At 38.5% G+C, this 13,528-nt stretch overlaps 2 protein-coding genes across 6 annotated transcripts in view; one reads left to right on the forward strand and one right to left on the reverse strand.

Annotated features, from left to right (window-relative positions):
- The window catches only part of LOC111602868 (potassium voltage-gated channel protein Shaker), a 152,139-nt gene that overhangs the window by 76,934 nt on the left and 61,677 nt on the right, over positions 1-13,528 (reverse strand). The window contains exon 1 of one of the 5 annotated variants that reach the window (XM_023320193.2): positions 2,968-3,338. The exons of the other annotated variants lie outside the window; for them this stretch is intronic. Coding sequence (XP_023175961.1) covers positions 2,968-2,993 — 26 coding nt within the window. The 5' untranslated portion in view covers positions 2,994-3,338. Of the gene's footprint in view, positions 1-2,967; positions 3,339-13,528 lie in introns of those variants that run through there. 5 annotated transcript variants of the gene reach the window in all.
- On the forward strand, positions 47-935 carry LOC111602869 (farnesol dehydrogenase-like). Its single transcript, XM_023320194.2, has 2 exons — positions 47-665; positions 732-935. The coding sequence occupies exons 1-2, from the start codon at positions 90-92 to the stop codon at positions 906-908; spliced, it is 753 nt and encodes a 250-aa protein (XP_023175962.1). The 5' UTR covers positions 47-89; the 3' UTR covers positions 909-935.

Here is a 13,528-nt window from a genome sequence, read left to right on the forward strand (position 1 = left end):
TGATAGAGCGATAGCACTATAAAAGCAAAGGTCGCAAAATAATACTGTTTATAGTTTCAACAACGCTCGCTTGAATCAAAATTAATAACATGAATCGCTGGTTAAACCGTGTGGCTGTGGTGACTGGTGCCAGTTCGGGAATTGGTGCCGCCTGCTGCAAGGATTTAGTGTCGAAGGGCATGGTTGTTGTGGGTCTGGCACGTCGCGAAAGCCGCTTGCAGCAAATAAAGTCAGAGCTGCCGGAAGAGCAGGCGAAACGCTTTCATTATCGCAACTGTGATGTGAGCGTGGAGCAGCAAGTGGTCGATACGTTTGCCTGGATCGACAAACAGCTGGGTGGCTCCGATGTGCTGGTGAACAATGCTGGCGTTCTTCGCCCGAATACGACTCTGGTCAGCAAGGGCAACAGCGGAGATATGCGTGATATTCTGAACACGAATGTGCTGGGCGTTACCTGGTGTACACGAGAGGCAATTCTTTCGCTCCAGCGCCGCAAGGTCAACGACGGACACGTGCTCATTGTGAACAGCATCGCCGGCCATCTGGTGCCCATTTTGCCAGATGTAAGCCTTAATATGTATGCGCCCTCCAAGCATGCGATCACCGCAATGACCGAGGTGCTGCGCCAAGAGTTCCTCAACATGGGCACGAAGACAAAGATCACAGTGAGTCGCAACTGGAATACCCTCTAAGCATATCTCTAACAATATTGGGTTGCTTTGCCTTTATAGAGCATCAGTCCCGGCGGCGTGGATACCGAAATATTCGATAGAAGCGCAATGTCCACTGTCGACTTTCCATTGCTGCGCTCCGAAGACATCGCCGATGCGATCACCTACTGCATTCAAACCCCACCACATGTGCAAATACACGAGCTCATAATCAAGCCACTGGGCGAAAAAGTCTGAGCTCACACGGAGGAAGCTCTCATTTGCCACGCGACGCTCACTCACTTTAATCTCTTCAATACAGGTTTCGGGTTCTAGCAGCTGGTGAGAGATCGCGTGCATCAACTACAAATGCGAACGGAACTTCAATTAATATATTTTCCCTCATGCGATTTAAAAACATGTTATAAACATTTAAGATTTTCTTATCTTAATTATTTTCTAATTGATTGGATTTTGCATTGATGAAATGATTACACCAAGAGTTGACCATAATTAATTCAATTCTAGCTGTCTTTATATAGAATAATCTGAGCAATTCTATCAATCAAGTCTATGATTATATTTCTATTTCTTTTTAATAAATTTTTTAATTTTTAAATTTATATAGAGATAGTTACATTCGCTTATAGAATATAGCAAGGAACTTGATTTGCTGCAGATTAGATTCTCTAAATTCTTTGTAAATCCATTTACCCTCTTCAAATTGCAGAAATATTATGTTGCAAACATCGAATCGAATCGAATAGAAACGTAGAGGCAGTATGAGAGCTTCTACGTATGCTTATAAGATTTTTATTCTCCCCCTCTTTCACTCTCACGATCTTAAAGTCATGCTCTCGATAAGATAATACTGTAGAACGCCACTATAACGCTTAAGAATCGACATATTTGATTATTGCTCTAGACAATTCTAAATTTGTTGTACTTTTTAGATTGTCAGACAACAATAGTTGAAAGTGTCCGACTAGGAGATACCCTGAACACTATAACCAGATCATTATTCACTTACTTTATACATAAATAGCAAACAACTCTTGCACACACGCATAAGAAAGAGCTCTGCGCTGGGCCATACAATTAGACCTTAATAGTTAAATAGCTTTTGATCTAAGTGCTTTTCATATGAGCTTATTAAAAGCTCAGTATGTGTATATTTGACAAAGCACAAACCTTTAACATTTTTAATAAGTTTATTTGAAAATGTTGGGGAAGTTCCTCCGCTCTTCCATCCCAAATGTACAAAAGCTGTGTCTTCGTTACGTTAACATTTGAAATATCTAGATTTTACGCTACGCACAAAAGCGAAATTAAATGATGATTTTTATTGATAGTGAGCAATTGGGATGAGTTATCAAATAAAAAGGCTAATTTCCCGTATGGCGTATGTCTTATAGCAACATACACTTAGACAGGTTTCTTTAGCCTTTAAGGTATGTCCTCCTGATCAAGAATATATAATAATATACATGAATGCTAGGGTATAGACATATGTAAGCTTTATCAATATCCACAACAGGCTTCATACAGCTATATTAATCTTTGTTCGTTTAGCTTTAAATTACTAAACTACCCAGATGCTAGTTAGCACTGCAACTATATATGTTGTATGTAAACTTATCAAAAACGAGACACAATATATTAAAATATTTAAGAAGCATCGAAAAATAACTGAATTATAAGGAAGAATTTTTTGCCAATTGTTCTTCAAGCAGATCGATGCCTCAATATACTCAAGTATATTGATTGGTTCACGTAACTTACTCATTATATATATATATATATATATATATATATATATGTTTATATATATATATATAAAGTATTTATATCGTTTCGACTTACCTGAAGGTTGCAGGGCATCAATTTTAATTCGAAATATTGGCCAAAGAGAAAGAGAAAGAAAGAGAGAAAATAGTCAGTGATTAGTCTGGCATTGAGGTAGACGTAAATATGGGCGAGCGGGAAACGGAGCGTACAGTACTATACCGAAATGCAATCGCAATTGCAATTGCAATCGAGCGTTAAGCGAAGCCAACGAGAAGCAATGTGCACTATGCGAAAAAGCAGAAGCGTAGACTGAACAAGCGAATTGATATGCAGATGTTGAGTATTGCGAACTGAGGCTTTGATTGAGAGCTGCAATTGGTTAGACATCGAGTTACGTACAGATTCCTATATTACACACGCGCACACGCGCACACACACACACACACACATATACGAGTAGTGGCTGGTGGAGTGGAGCTGCTATCCATTGCCCTTTGGTCAGAGTTTTCTTGTCTTTTTTTCTACTTACCCGCCAGCAACAAGTATCATCTGCATGTTGCTCGATTGTGTGCGTGCAGCTCGTATATCCTGGACGGCACTCACACACGCTCACACACGGCTGGCTCCTGGTCTGGTCCTGGCCACAGGGGCTGCTGTTGTTGATGCTGCTGCTGCTGTTGCGGCTGCTGCTGCTGCTGCTGCTGCTGTAGCTGCTGCTGCTGCAACATGACGGCCAGGACACAATCTCTGCTCCTTTCTTAGCCGTTTTTTTCCAATTTATTTGTACTTTTTTATTATTATTGTGATTTATTGTCGTGTTGGTCGTGCTGGCTGTGCTTCACTGTACTTGTGGCACACAACTCCATTTGCGGCACAGCATTTGCTTAGTTTATATTAACACTGCAATACACACACACACACACACACACCCATGCACACATACATTTAGTTGGCAGTCAACAACTGAGCAATTGGCAGCCTTTCGCCTTTCGCCCTTTGCTTTGTGATCTCATATCAGCGCAGCTCTCGAGTCTATTATTTAATAAATTGCAGTCTTATGTTGGCATCTAATCAGTGCTCAAAACAAATCCGAGTCAAAGGTGTAATCAAAAATTTGGCAAGCGCCGAAGACCAAGCGACTTAAGCTGAAATTATTGCTCAAGCATCTTCAGCTTAAGGATAACTTCAACATGAAATCAACTGAATGAATAGAGCATTGACATCAAAGAAACTAATTTGCATAAGCTTTAAGTCTGTTTAAAGTGAGTCTAATACTCGCTCGTATCGTGAAAAGAGCATATTCATTTGTAAGAAGTACGAGTCCGTCGACGGGTTAATCCGCAACTGAACCGACCGTAATCTAGAGACTTGATTGAGGATTGATGAATTAAATAAAAGGAAACGATTTTTGAGATAACTATTATAAACTAATTGGCATTTCATATCGTTTCGATTTCAATTGAGATAGCTTTAAGTAGACTATTTTTATAGCAGCGCCCATTGGGGACAGCTTTGAACTCTCTCGTATACAGAATAACTCGATGAATTTATATATTATACATATGCCTTAGGGCATGACCAGTAGTATTCATTTGAGTTTTGATGTATAACATATGGATGATGCCTTTATTGATGAAGTATAATTATATATAATATAAATTTAGATTTAAAATTCCTTTTTTATATAAATTTAAATAAAGTAATGATTTCTCTGCTCTATTTGTAAAAGTAAAATTATTCAAATTTAATATATTTAAATTAATTATATATATTTATATACATATATATAAAAAATACTTCTACAAAGTTTATCAAAGCTTGAAAGACCACAAGTTTAGGTTGAAAATAATTTTCACTTCATTTTCGGTTTTTGGGGTCAACAGTTCAGCTTCCAACTTGGCTGCATACTTTTTTTATGACGAACTATGATTTGAAGTTTAAAGAGCCAACGCCTGAGAAAAGCCATAACTTTTCAGTTTTATGGCCATTTTGAATATCAGTAAAAAGAAACTTTGTGAAGTGCCCGCAAGTGCTGTCAAAGTCAAAAATAAAAATTAAACTTTAAGACTGCAATTTTCATAACATTTAATGTTTTCATAGTATATAAATATCTATATATGCACATATAAAAAATTATTTATTATTCAAATTAGAGCGATTTATGAACTGCTAAACTTATGCTTTAAATTGAACTAGAATAACTAGAATACTCAGAAACAGAACAGAAGCTGCCTTCACTTGCAAAAACCTTGGAATTCTCAACTGGTTATAAATTAGTAGTAGAATGCTATTTCTCTTTTTTTTATACTTATATCTCAGTATAGTAGATCAGAAATAACTGTAACTGTAATTGAAATTACCATTTGTGTTTTTTTCATTATAAATAATAATAAATATTTTAGATTTGCATGTATCAAAGAGCAAAGTAAGTAAGTAGTTTTCAAAGAAATTAACGATGGAATAGCGATTTTTAGCTTTACTTTTCTCGTCTATTTATGTATTCTTCCATAAGACATTTTTTTGGAACAAAGACTGCAAAGAAGTGACGATCTGAACCTTATTATATATCGCTATTTTCAATTCTATCTATAGTATATATAATAGTGAATTTCAAATACCTAAACTATCTATACTATCTATACTATCTAAACTAATTAAACTATCTATTCTATCTATTCTATCTATTCTATCTATAGCTATACTATCTATACTATCTATATTATCTATACTATATATATTATCTATACTAACTATACTATTTATACTATATATACTATCTTCAATATCTAATATATCGAGACTATCGTCTCATACTTTACTATCTCTTCTCTCGCTCTCTCTCTCTCTCTTTCTAATTAGAAAGTGATCAAACTTTTCTATGCTGTTCAACCGTTATTTAACTGTGTAACTGTAACCCTTGATATATTCCTTTTGTGGCTTGTTTACAGTGGAGATGAGATAAAGTTTTGTTGGGCGTTGCTTACAGTTTTGTGTCAAACTTTTGGCCAAATGACCGAGGGAAACTAATTCTTGTTAAGCTGCTGTCCGAGTGCTTTAAACAGTGCTGCATATAAGTTTAAGTACACGTACATACGTACACATATATATTAGAAATATATGAAAGTTGCACTCATTTGCTGACAACTAGAAAACTATTTGTAAATGGCAAAAAGTTGCTGGCTGTTGTTGATGTCTTTGTTGTTGTTGTTGCTGTAGCTTGGTTAATTTTGGGGCTATGTTTGCTGCTGTTGGTGTTTGGCCACATGTTGCTGTTGCTGCTGTCCAACTTTAGCATAGCCTACTTTTAAGCACAGCCTGAAACAACATTTGCTAAATGCATTTTCTGTTTTTTCATGTTTCTTCTTTACTTTTCTTTTTGTTTTGTTTTGATTGTGCTTTGTTTGTCTTGTTTTTTTTTTGTGCCTCTGGAATTTTTGTTTGTAATTAAGTGCGCTTTGTTTCGCATGTTATTCGCTTAAATGTTTGCCGTTTCGTTTCATTTCATTTCATTGCGTTTCGCAAGGTCGTTGGCATATATGCGTCTCACTCGCACACGCGCGCACAGCTGTTTCTCGCACATCTGTCGCTCTCCGCTGCTGCTGCGAGCAGCTGTTAAGCGGGTTTTAGTGGGCGAAATAGCCCGCCCGGCAGCAGGTGCGTGGTGTGTGTGCGTATTAAACGCCGTCAACTACAAAGGCCGTCGAGCTGCGCTCAGCTTGGCGCCACGCGGCAAACTAAACCAGCGGCAAAACAGAAAAAAAAACAACAAAAATTTTCTATGTTGTTGTTTTTATTGTTGTCACTGCTGCTGTTGCGGCTGCTGCTGTATTTTAATTAATTAATTAAGCACAATTTGGCTTGGGGTCGCGCATATAATTACAAAACTAAATATTAAGTATACGCCACCAGGCGCCAGCACAGCCCCTAAGGACATCACAAACACACACACACACAGCGATCTGTTTATATACATATACAAACATATGCATGTTTGTGTATATATGTATGCATGCAGACAATTAAACAGTTAGTCGCTTGACATTAAATAAACGTAAATAAACGACGACAGTTGCGGCAAATGTGTCATTGTTATGGCTCTTGCGGCCAGGGCTGCAACGATGGTCAGCGAGGGCGGCGGATGGCTGGGCAATGGTTTGGCTTAGTAAAATATGGGCTAAGCATGCGCCAAGCACAGACCCAATATATGTACATATGTATAATATATATATATATATATATATATATATATATATATATACATAGATATATATATATATATATATATATATATATATATATATATATATATATATATATATATTTATATATAAATCTACTAATATATATAGTATATCTAAAGAGCACAGTGTTAAACGCGCATTCAGCAGCTTTTGTTTTTGTTGATTATTTTGTTCCCTTTTTTCCCTGCCAGCCACAAAATTTGTTTACATTTGCAAAAAAAAGCCCGGCACGAAAATGAAAGAACATGTAAGACGCCACACACACACACACACGATTAGCCTCTCCGAGAGAGGGAGAGTAAATAGCACGCTTTACTTTTCATTCATTTATTTTCGCCGAACGTTTTTTTGTATTATTTTTATTTTTTGCTCTTTTCTTAATCAATTTAGATGCAGTTTTTTCATTTCTTTTCAAACAGAAAGTTTCACAAAACGAAAAAAAAAATTGAAAAGAATTTACACAGAAATCCGCATTTAATTTCCGCAAAACGCGCCACACGTTGCGTAAATGCCGCGCGCGCTGTGCGGATGCCCTAACGCAATGAAGAAAACAACAGCAGCAGCAGTAGCAACAACAACAATAGCAATCATAATAGAAACTAGTACAACAATTCTATTTGCGGGCATGTTCCAAATGCCAAAACGTTTCCAGCAGCTGAGACACACACGGCCAAAGGACAAACGAAACAGTTTGGCAATGGGCAATGGGCATTGGCGCCGGCTTTGGCAATGTAACACTGACACAGTAACATAAAGCCCACACATGCAGGCAGTGTATGTGTGTGTGTGCGACTGTGTATGTGTGTCTGTGCGATTACTGCCAAAAACTTTTTTTTTCTTTTGCGGTTGTAAATTTTGCAGCTTGATTTGCATTTTAGACAATTGTTTGCGGCTTAGAAATGCAATTAAGTGTGCTATACAAACACACACTGGTACATACATATATCCCAATGTGCACACACACATACACACACACTCTGCGCAAGTCAAAGCAGGCGCGCAAAATACTTTTTGGACTTGTGCCTAATTATTGCCAAAAATGTAAAAGAACAAAAAAAGAAGCGGAACAAAACAGAAGAAAAAAAGAAAACACAATTAAAGTTGTTCAATTGCGATGACAAACGATAAAAGCGACGCACGCGACAATCGGTAAACGGATAACGGATAACGGCAGCGCAACAACAAATAAGTTGTTTTGCATGTTTCACAATTTTGCCAAAACGTTTCCAGCGGCCGTTCAGCCTCTGCGAGTGAAATGAAGATGCCCACTGAGAGAGACAGAAAGAGAGAGGCCACACGCCACAATGGATGTGAGAGCGAGAAAAAAAGTTACCGAGAGCGCGCGCGTCTTTGCTTACGCTCAGCGTACGCACATGGGACAGAGCGAGATGCAATGCAGCATGCGGCAATCGTTGCTCCATTTGATTTTGTTATTGTCCTAGCATAAGTTAACCGTTTGCCGTGTAACTAGATGCATGCGTTTATGTGTGTGTGTGTGTGTGTGTGTGTGTATGAGTGTCACCGTGCGTAATGAGCCAACAAAAACAAAAACGAAGGCCGCCTTAGAACCTTTTGATTCTTGGAGTTACGCTCTCGCGCTCTCACACTGGCCCTTACTTTCTCTCACTCTCAGCTGGACCGCTGCGGGGCGCTGTTGCTGCCGCCGCTACTTCTGCTGTTGCTGCTATTGCCGTGGTGCTGCTGCCGCAGCTGCTGCTGTTGTCTTTAAGTTGTTTTTATTTAATTTTTTTGTTTTACCGTTTCATTTATGTAATTTTCATTAAAATTTTCACTCGTTTCATGCGCGTCCGCGTGCGCCGTTTATGCAACTGGCGACGACGATGGCACAGAACATTTTCACCAGCGCGACGAGACACACACATACAGACACACAACAGACACGGACATACACATACTCAAACACCTCGATAAGTTTTGGCTGACTTTAGAAATTGAAATGGCAAGAAGAAGAAGAAGAACAAGAACAACAACACCAACAACAACAAGAGTAGCAAAAATGCCGACTAGAACAACGACCCAAAAAAAATTGATTGCTAAACGCTGAAGGACTCGGAAAACAATGCAATGAAAATGCAATGAAAATGAAAATGGCAAAATGAAAATAACGTTTAACGTTACTTTGGCGCCATCAACTAGCTGCACACGCCCGCAAGACACCCACCTTCCCCTCCCTCTTTTCCACTCTCTCTCTGCCTCTCGACCATGCCCACAGCCTACTACCTGCAGCTGCTGCGGCGTCTTCTACTTCTTCTTCGTCACTTGCACTTTAGCGCCCAGCAATTTATGCTTGTAATTTGGTCGTAAGTGTTAGACTAGAATGTGCGCAAGCGAGATGGCTGCCGCGTGGAAATCAGTGTGGGACTGCGATTGAGGGAGACAGAGATAGAGATAGAGAGAGACTGAGGGAAGGCGAGAGCCAGCAAGTGGCGCAAAATTTTGTTTCTGTTACTTTTACTTTTAATTTTATTGCTGTGTGTTGGTTACACAATTCTCTATAAACAGACCAAAATACACACACACACACACACACATACATACGAATACGCACACACGTGTAATTATAGACAGCTGCTCCACATTGGCAAGATATATATACAAATATACATAAGTATGTGTGTGTGCACATAAATTGGTATGTAAATGCCACACACACACACACACACACACACACGCACGCACACACACAAACACATGTATATACACTACAAATATGCTCGTCCGTCTGCATTTACAGACCGTCTTGGGGCTTAGACAAGCGAACAACAAATAGCAGAGCAAGCAATAGGCAAACACAACACGCAAAGTGTTCGCTTTAACGGCGCTTTAGCTGCCAGTCAGTCAGTCAACCAGTCAGTCTGCTTGTCAGACTGCCTGTCTGTCTATCTGTCTGCCAGTCAGTTGGCTGGCCAATCAGCTTTGATGTGTTTGGCCAACTGTTTGTTGCGATTGTGGCGAAAGCAATGGGTGCAAAATTTGCGGTTTCCCATTTCCTTGTTTACTTCCGTTTCAGCACTCCGATGGCTCAATTAGCATTTCGATAAGACATCGATAACATATCGATTGGCAGCGCTAAGCTGACCGAAGGCTTTAATAGAAGAATCATCGATTGGCTACATAACAAACAAATAACTGCAATTTGATAGTAAAGCATGCACCCTACTTTGAATTGCCTGACTTCCAGATACTCTGTGTTCCAAGATAAGCAGCTGCAACAGTCATTTGAGATACTTTTGTAAAATATATTTACTATAAATTAACTATATATCTTGTATGATATATCCACCCATATTTATATGTATATATCTATTATATGCTTGTATCTATATATTTTATATGCATGAACTCTCATTCGATAGCGAATATCGATCAATTTGAATAGCAGCAAAATATCTAAAACAAATCAGATTTTATATAGATATATCTAGAAGACATGGACTAGTACATTTCATAAAGGTGTCTTTCTCTATCTGTCAGACTTTCGACACATCGTAGAAAAATTCGAAAAGCTGAAACAAACAAATGCTAAATTGATTAATATATATATGCAATATTCATGGTACAAGCACAAATAACCCCCCTTTACGCATTACAGAGTATGAAATTGCATGATTTATTGAGATCATTTGGGAAAATGAAATGCATATTTCCATGCATATTTAAGAATATTATTTTATTACGAGCAGCAAGAGCTACACTGCACGAAGAAGACATTGCAAAAATATAAATTTATAAACATAAAATATATAAATTTAAATATATAAATATATGTACATTAAATACATATTTTTTTTAAATAAATTTATATAAATACGTAAGTATATACATTTTCCTTGGCAAGTTGTTAGAATAAGAGTTATTTCTTATGCAACACATTGTATGAATATTCTATGTATACATACATATATACTCAAATATATACATATATGTATTTCTTGTTAAATTGTATAAATTATACTACGAACATATTTCACGTTTCCCGACTCCTTTTCTTTGAAATTCTTCATTTACTTTTACAACATTTCATATAATGTTCTCTTCCGGCCATGTTACAAGTGACTTTTGAAATAAGTCTGCCAAGTGCGATGCTCAAATATTATTCTTAAGTCTTTATAAAATTTCAAATTAAATTTCAATTGATGTTTGACTCATTTTCAACATTTTTGTAGTTAATTTTCAATATTTTGAGACTGCCGTAAAAGAAACAACTTCATTTAGCAAATAAATAAAAAGAAAATGGAAATAAATAAATTGATAAAAAATAAAATTCAATGCAAAATTTTCACTCAAAATAAAATCAATTTAGAGTTTCGTTTTTCGATTCTTGCAGTCCTCCGGCCTAAGCATAGGTTGTTCATTTCCCTATTTATTTTCTCTCTTATACTGCCAGCTGAATTATATGTTTATGATGATTTTTTGTAATACTCTATAAAAGCTAATTGTTCCCCAACATGGATTTTAAATAATATAAAAAAGGAATTGACTTGAACATTAAAAATGATTTAATTTCTGTTTTAATAAAAAAATACTTGATTAAATACAAATTTCTATATGAAAACTTGGTTTTTATAATTGAAGTGAACTCATGGCTCGAAAAGGTTGTCTATATAGACATATATATTTATTCATATATATACATATATATGTGTACATAATTCGCTCGACTATTTCGCTCAGTGTAAAGAGTTCGAATTGCGTCTGGAGCTGATGTTGGCCATCCCTGTCGCAACGAAGCGGTCAATAAAATATGTATTTTATTTTAGACTGGGTCAGTCGCACACACACACACACACAAATTTGATTTGCGTCGCAAATTGATTTTTGGCCCTTTTTAAGTTTTTAGTCAAAATACTCGCATGCATTCGGCTGGTGAATATTTGATTTTGGCCATCTGCGTGAGATGAGGGATTTGTGAAGTAATGGCAACTGGGGTCCTTGTGGCATAGGCGAAATGGGTGATCGATACATCGCTTACATGTTGTTGTACAGGACATTCTCGAGGGCGCTGTAGATCCTGAAGATGCCGCCCACCAGCCGGCTGTCTGGCAGCAGTTGCTGTAGCTGCTCCACTGCACCACCGTTGCACCACTAATGCACCACACAAAAAGGTTGCTAGCACTCAAACAAAAACAGAGGACGCAACACCAGCCGCAGTCGCAGCAGCTGCTTCCGGGCCCATTTTTTTTATTATTTTTTTTTTTTTTTTGGCGGGAAACCCGGGTTTAACTAGGAACGAAACTTGAAAAAAATATGGCGAAACTAGGAAACGGGACACGTTCGCAGTGTGTGTATTGGAACAACACACACACACGCACACACCCAGGCCCAGGCACAGGCACAGGCACACACGCTGCCTGGCTTTGCGCGTATGCGGAACGTGTTTAACTGGCGACGCTTCCGCTTAGTTTATTTGTGCGCCGCGCCGCGCCGATTGCAACTGCAACTGCAACAGCAACGGCAACTGCCACAGCGCCAGCAACATTTGAGGCCCCAAAAAAACTGTCCAAAAAAAACCATAAAAGAATCTAAATAATCAAAAAACACACACACAAAATGGCAAAAACTGCTGACTGCTGACTGCTGACAGCTGAAAGGCGCTCGCACACGCTCCACAACAACAGCAGCAGCAGCAGCAGCAGCAACAAGAAATGTTTGTCACCACAGCAGCAGCAGCAGCAGCAACAAAAATCTCTTGTAAGAATGTCAACTCGATAGCAACAACAACAACATCTGGCACAGGCAACGCCAGCAGCGGCGCTCATCAATTGACGCGAGGCGTTCAGCTGCAGGCAACAACAGCAGCAGCAACTCACAAAGGAATTATAGAGCGCAGCGCTGTCAGCGTCGGCGCAGCAGTTGCTGCCCTTCTTGGCGTTTGTACTATGACAACAACAGCAACAACAACAGCAGCAGCAGCAGCAATAGCAATAAATGCTGCCACTTGAGTGCGCAATAGGTCTATGTCTACAACTTGTGTGTGTGTGTGTGCGTGTGTGTGTGTGTCAGTGTCGCGCACATTTAAGCGGACACTTTGTCATACGAGGCGCCTCAACAAAAATGTTATTTATACAGGCCAAGAGTTGTTGCTGTTGCAGTAGTTGCTGCTGCTGCTGCTGCTGCTGATGTTGCTGTGGTGTTGCTGCTCATTGTTGTAGTTGCTCTTGGTATAGCAAGTTTTTCTTGTTGCTGCTCCAGCTGATGTTGCTGTTGCTGCTGCTGCTATTTCTATTGCTGCTTTTCTTACGTCTGTTGTTGTTGTTTGTAGTCCTTTAGCTGCTGCTGCTGCTGCTATTGTCGTTGTCGCACGCCATTTAGTCAATACGCTTATTGTTTGCCCTTTTTGACATTTGACTCTAATTTGTAAGCTCTATTGTACTACATTTGTTTCTTCTGAGCATTACATATATACCCTGCTGACCAGCTGCAAGAGGGTTGATATATTCAATCAAGCCTGTGGCCCAGTGCCGTCAATACCAGCGCTGATAGAAGTTTAGTCTTCTATGGTCATGTAGTTACAGGGTATGTGCTAGCTGTTCAGCGCGCTAAGCTAAGAAAGTGAATCACAAAACAAGAACAACAAGAGCAGCAGCTGCTAGAAAGCAACATTCACATTTGAACTTTTGATTAAATGCGGAAAGGTTGATTGTGCGAGAAAGAGAGGGAAGCACAAAGAGAGAGACTGTAAAATATAGAGTCAATAAAAACGAGCTCTCCCTTCTCTCTTTGAAAATTGACAAACAACTTATAATTGTGACTGCCGTTGTTGTTGCTGCTGTTCTCACAGACATTTACAGAAAGTCATTGAAAGTCAATCAGCAGGCGGGCGATTTA

This window comes from Drosophila hydei, unplaced genomic scaffold (genome assembly GCF_003285905.1).
Source record: "Drosophila hydei strain 15085-1641.00,03,60 unplaced genomic scaffold, DhydRS2 tig00000333-arrow-arrow-pilon, whole genome shotgun sequence".
In the NCBI taxonomy this organism is placed as follows: Eukaryota; Metazoa; Arthropoda; class Insecta; order Diptera; family Drosophilidae; genus Drosophila; species Drosophila hydei.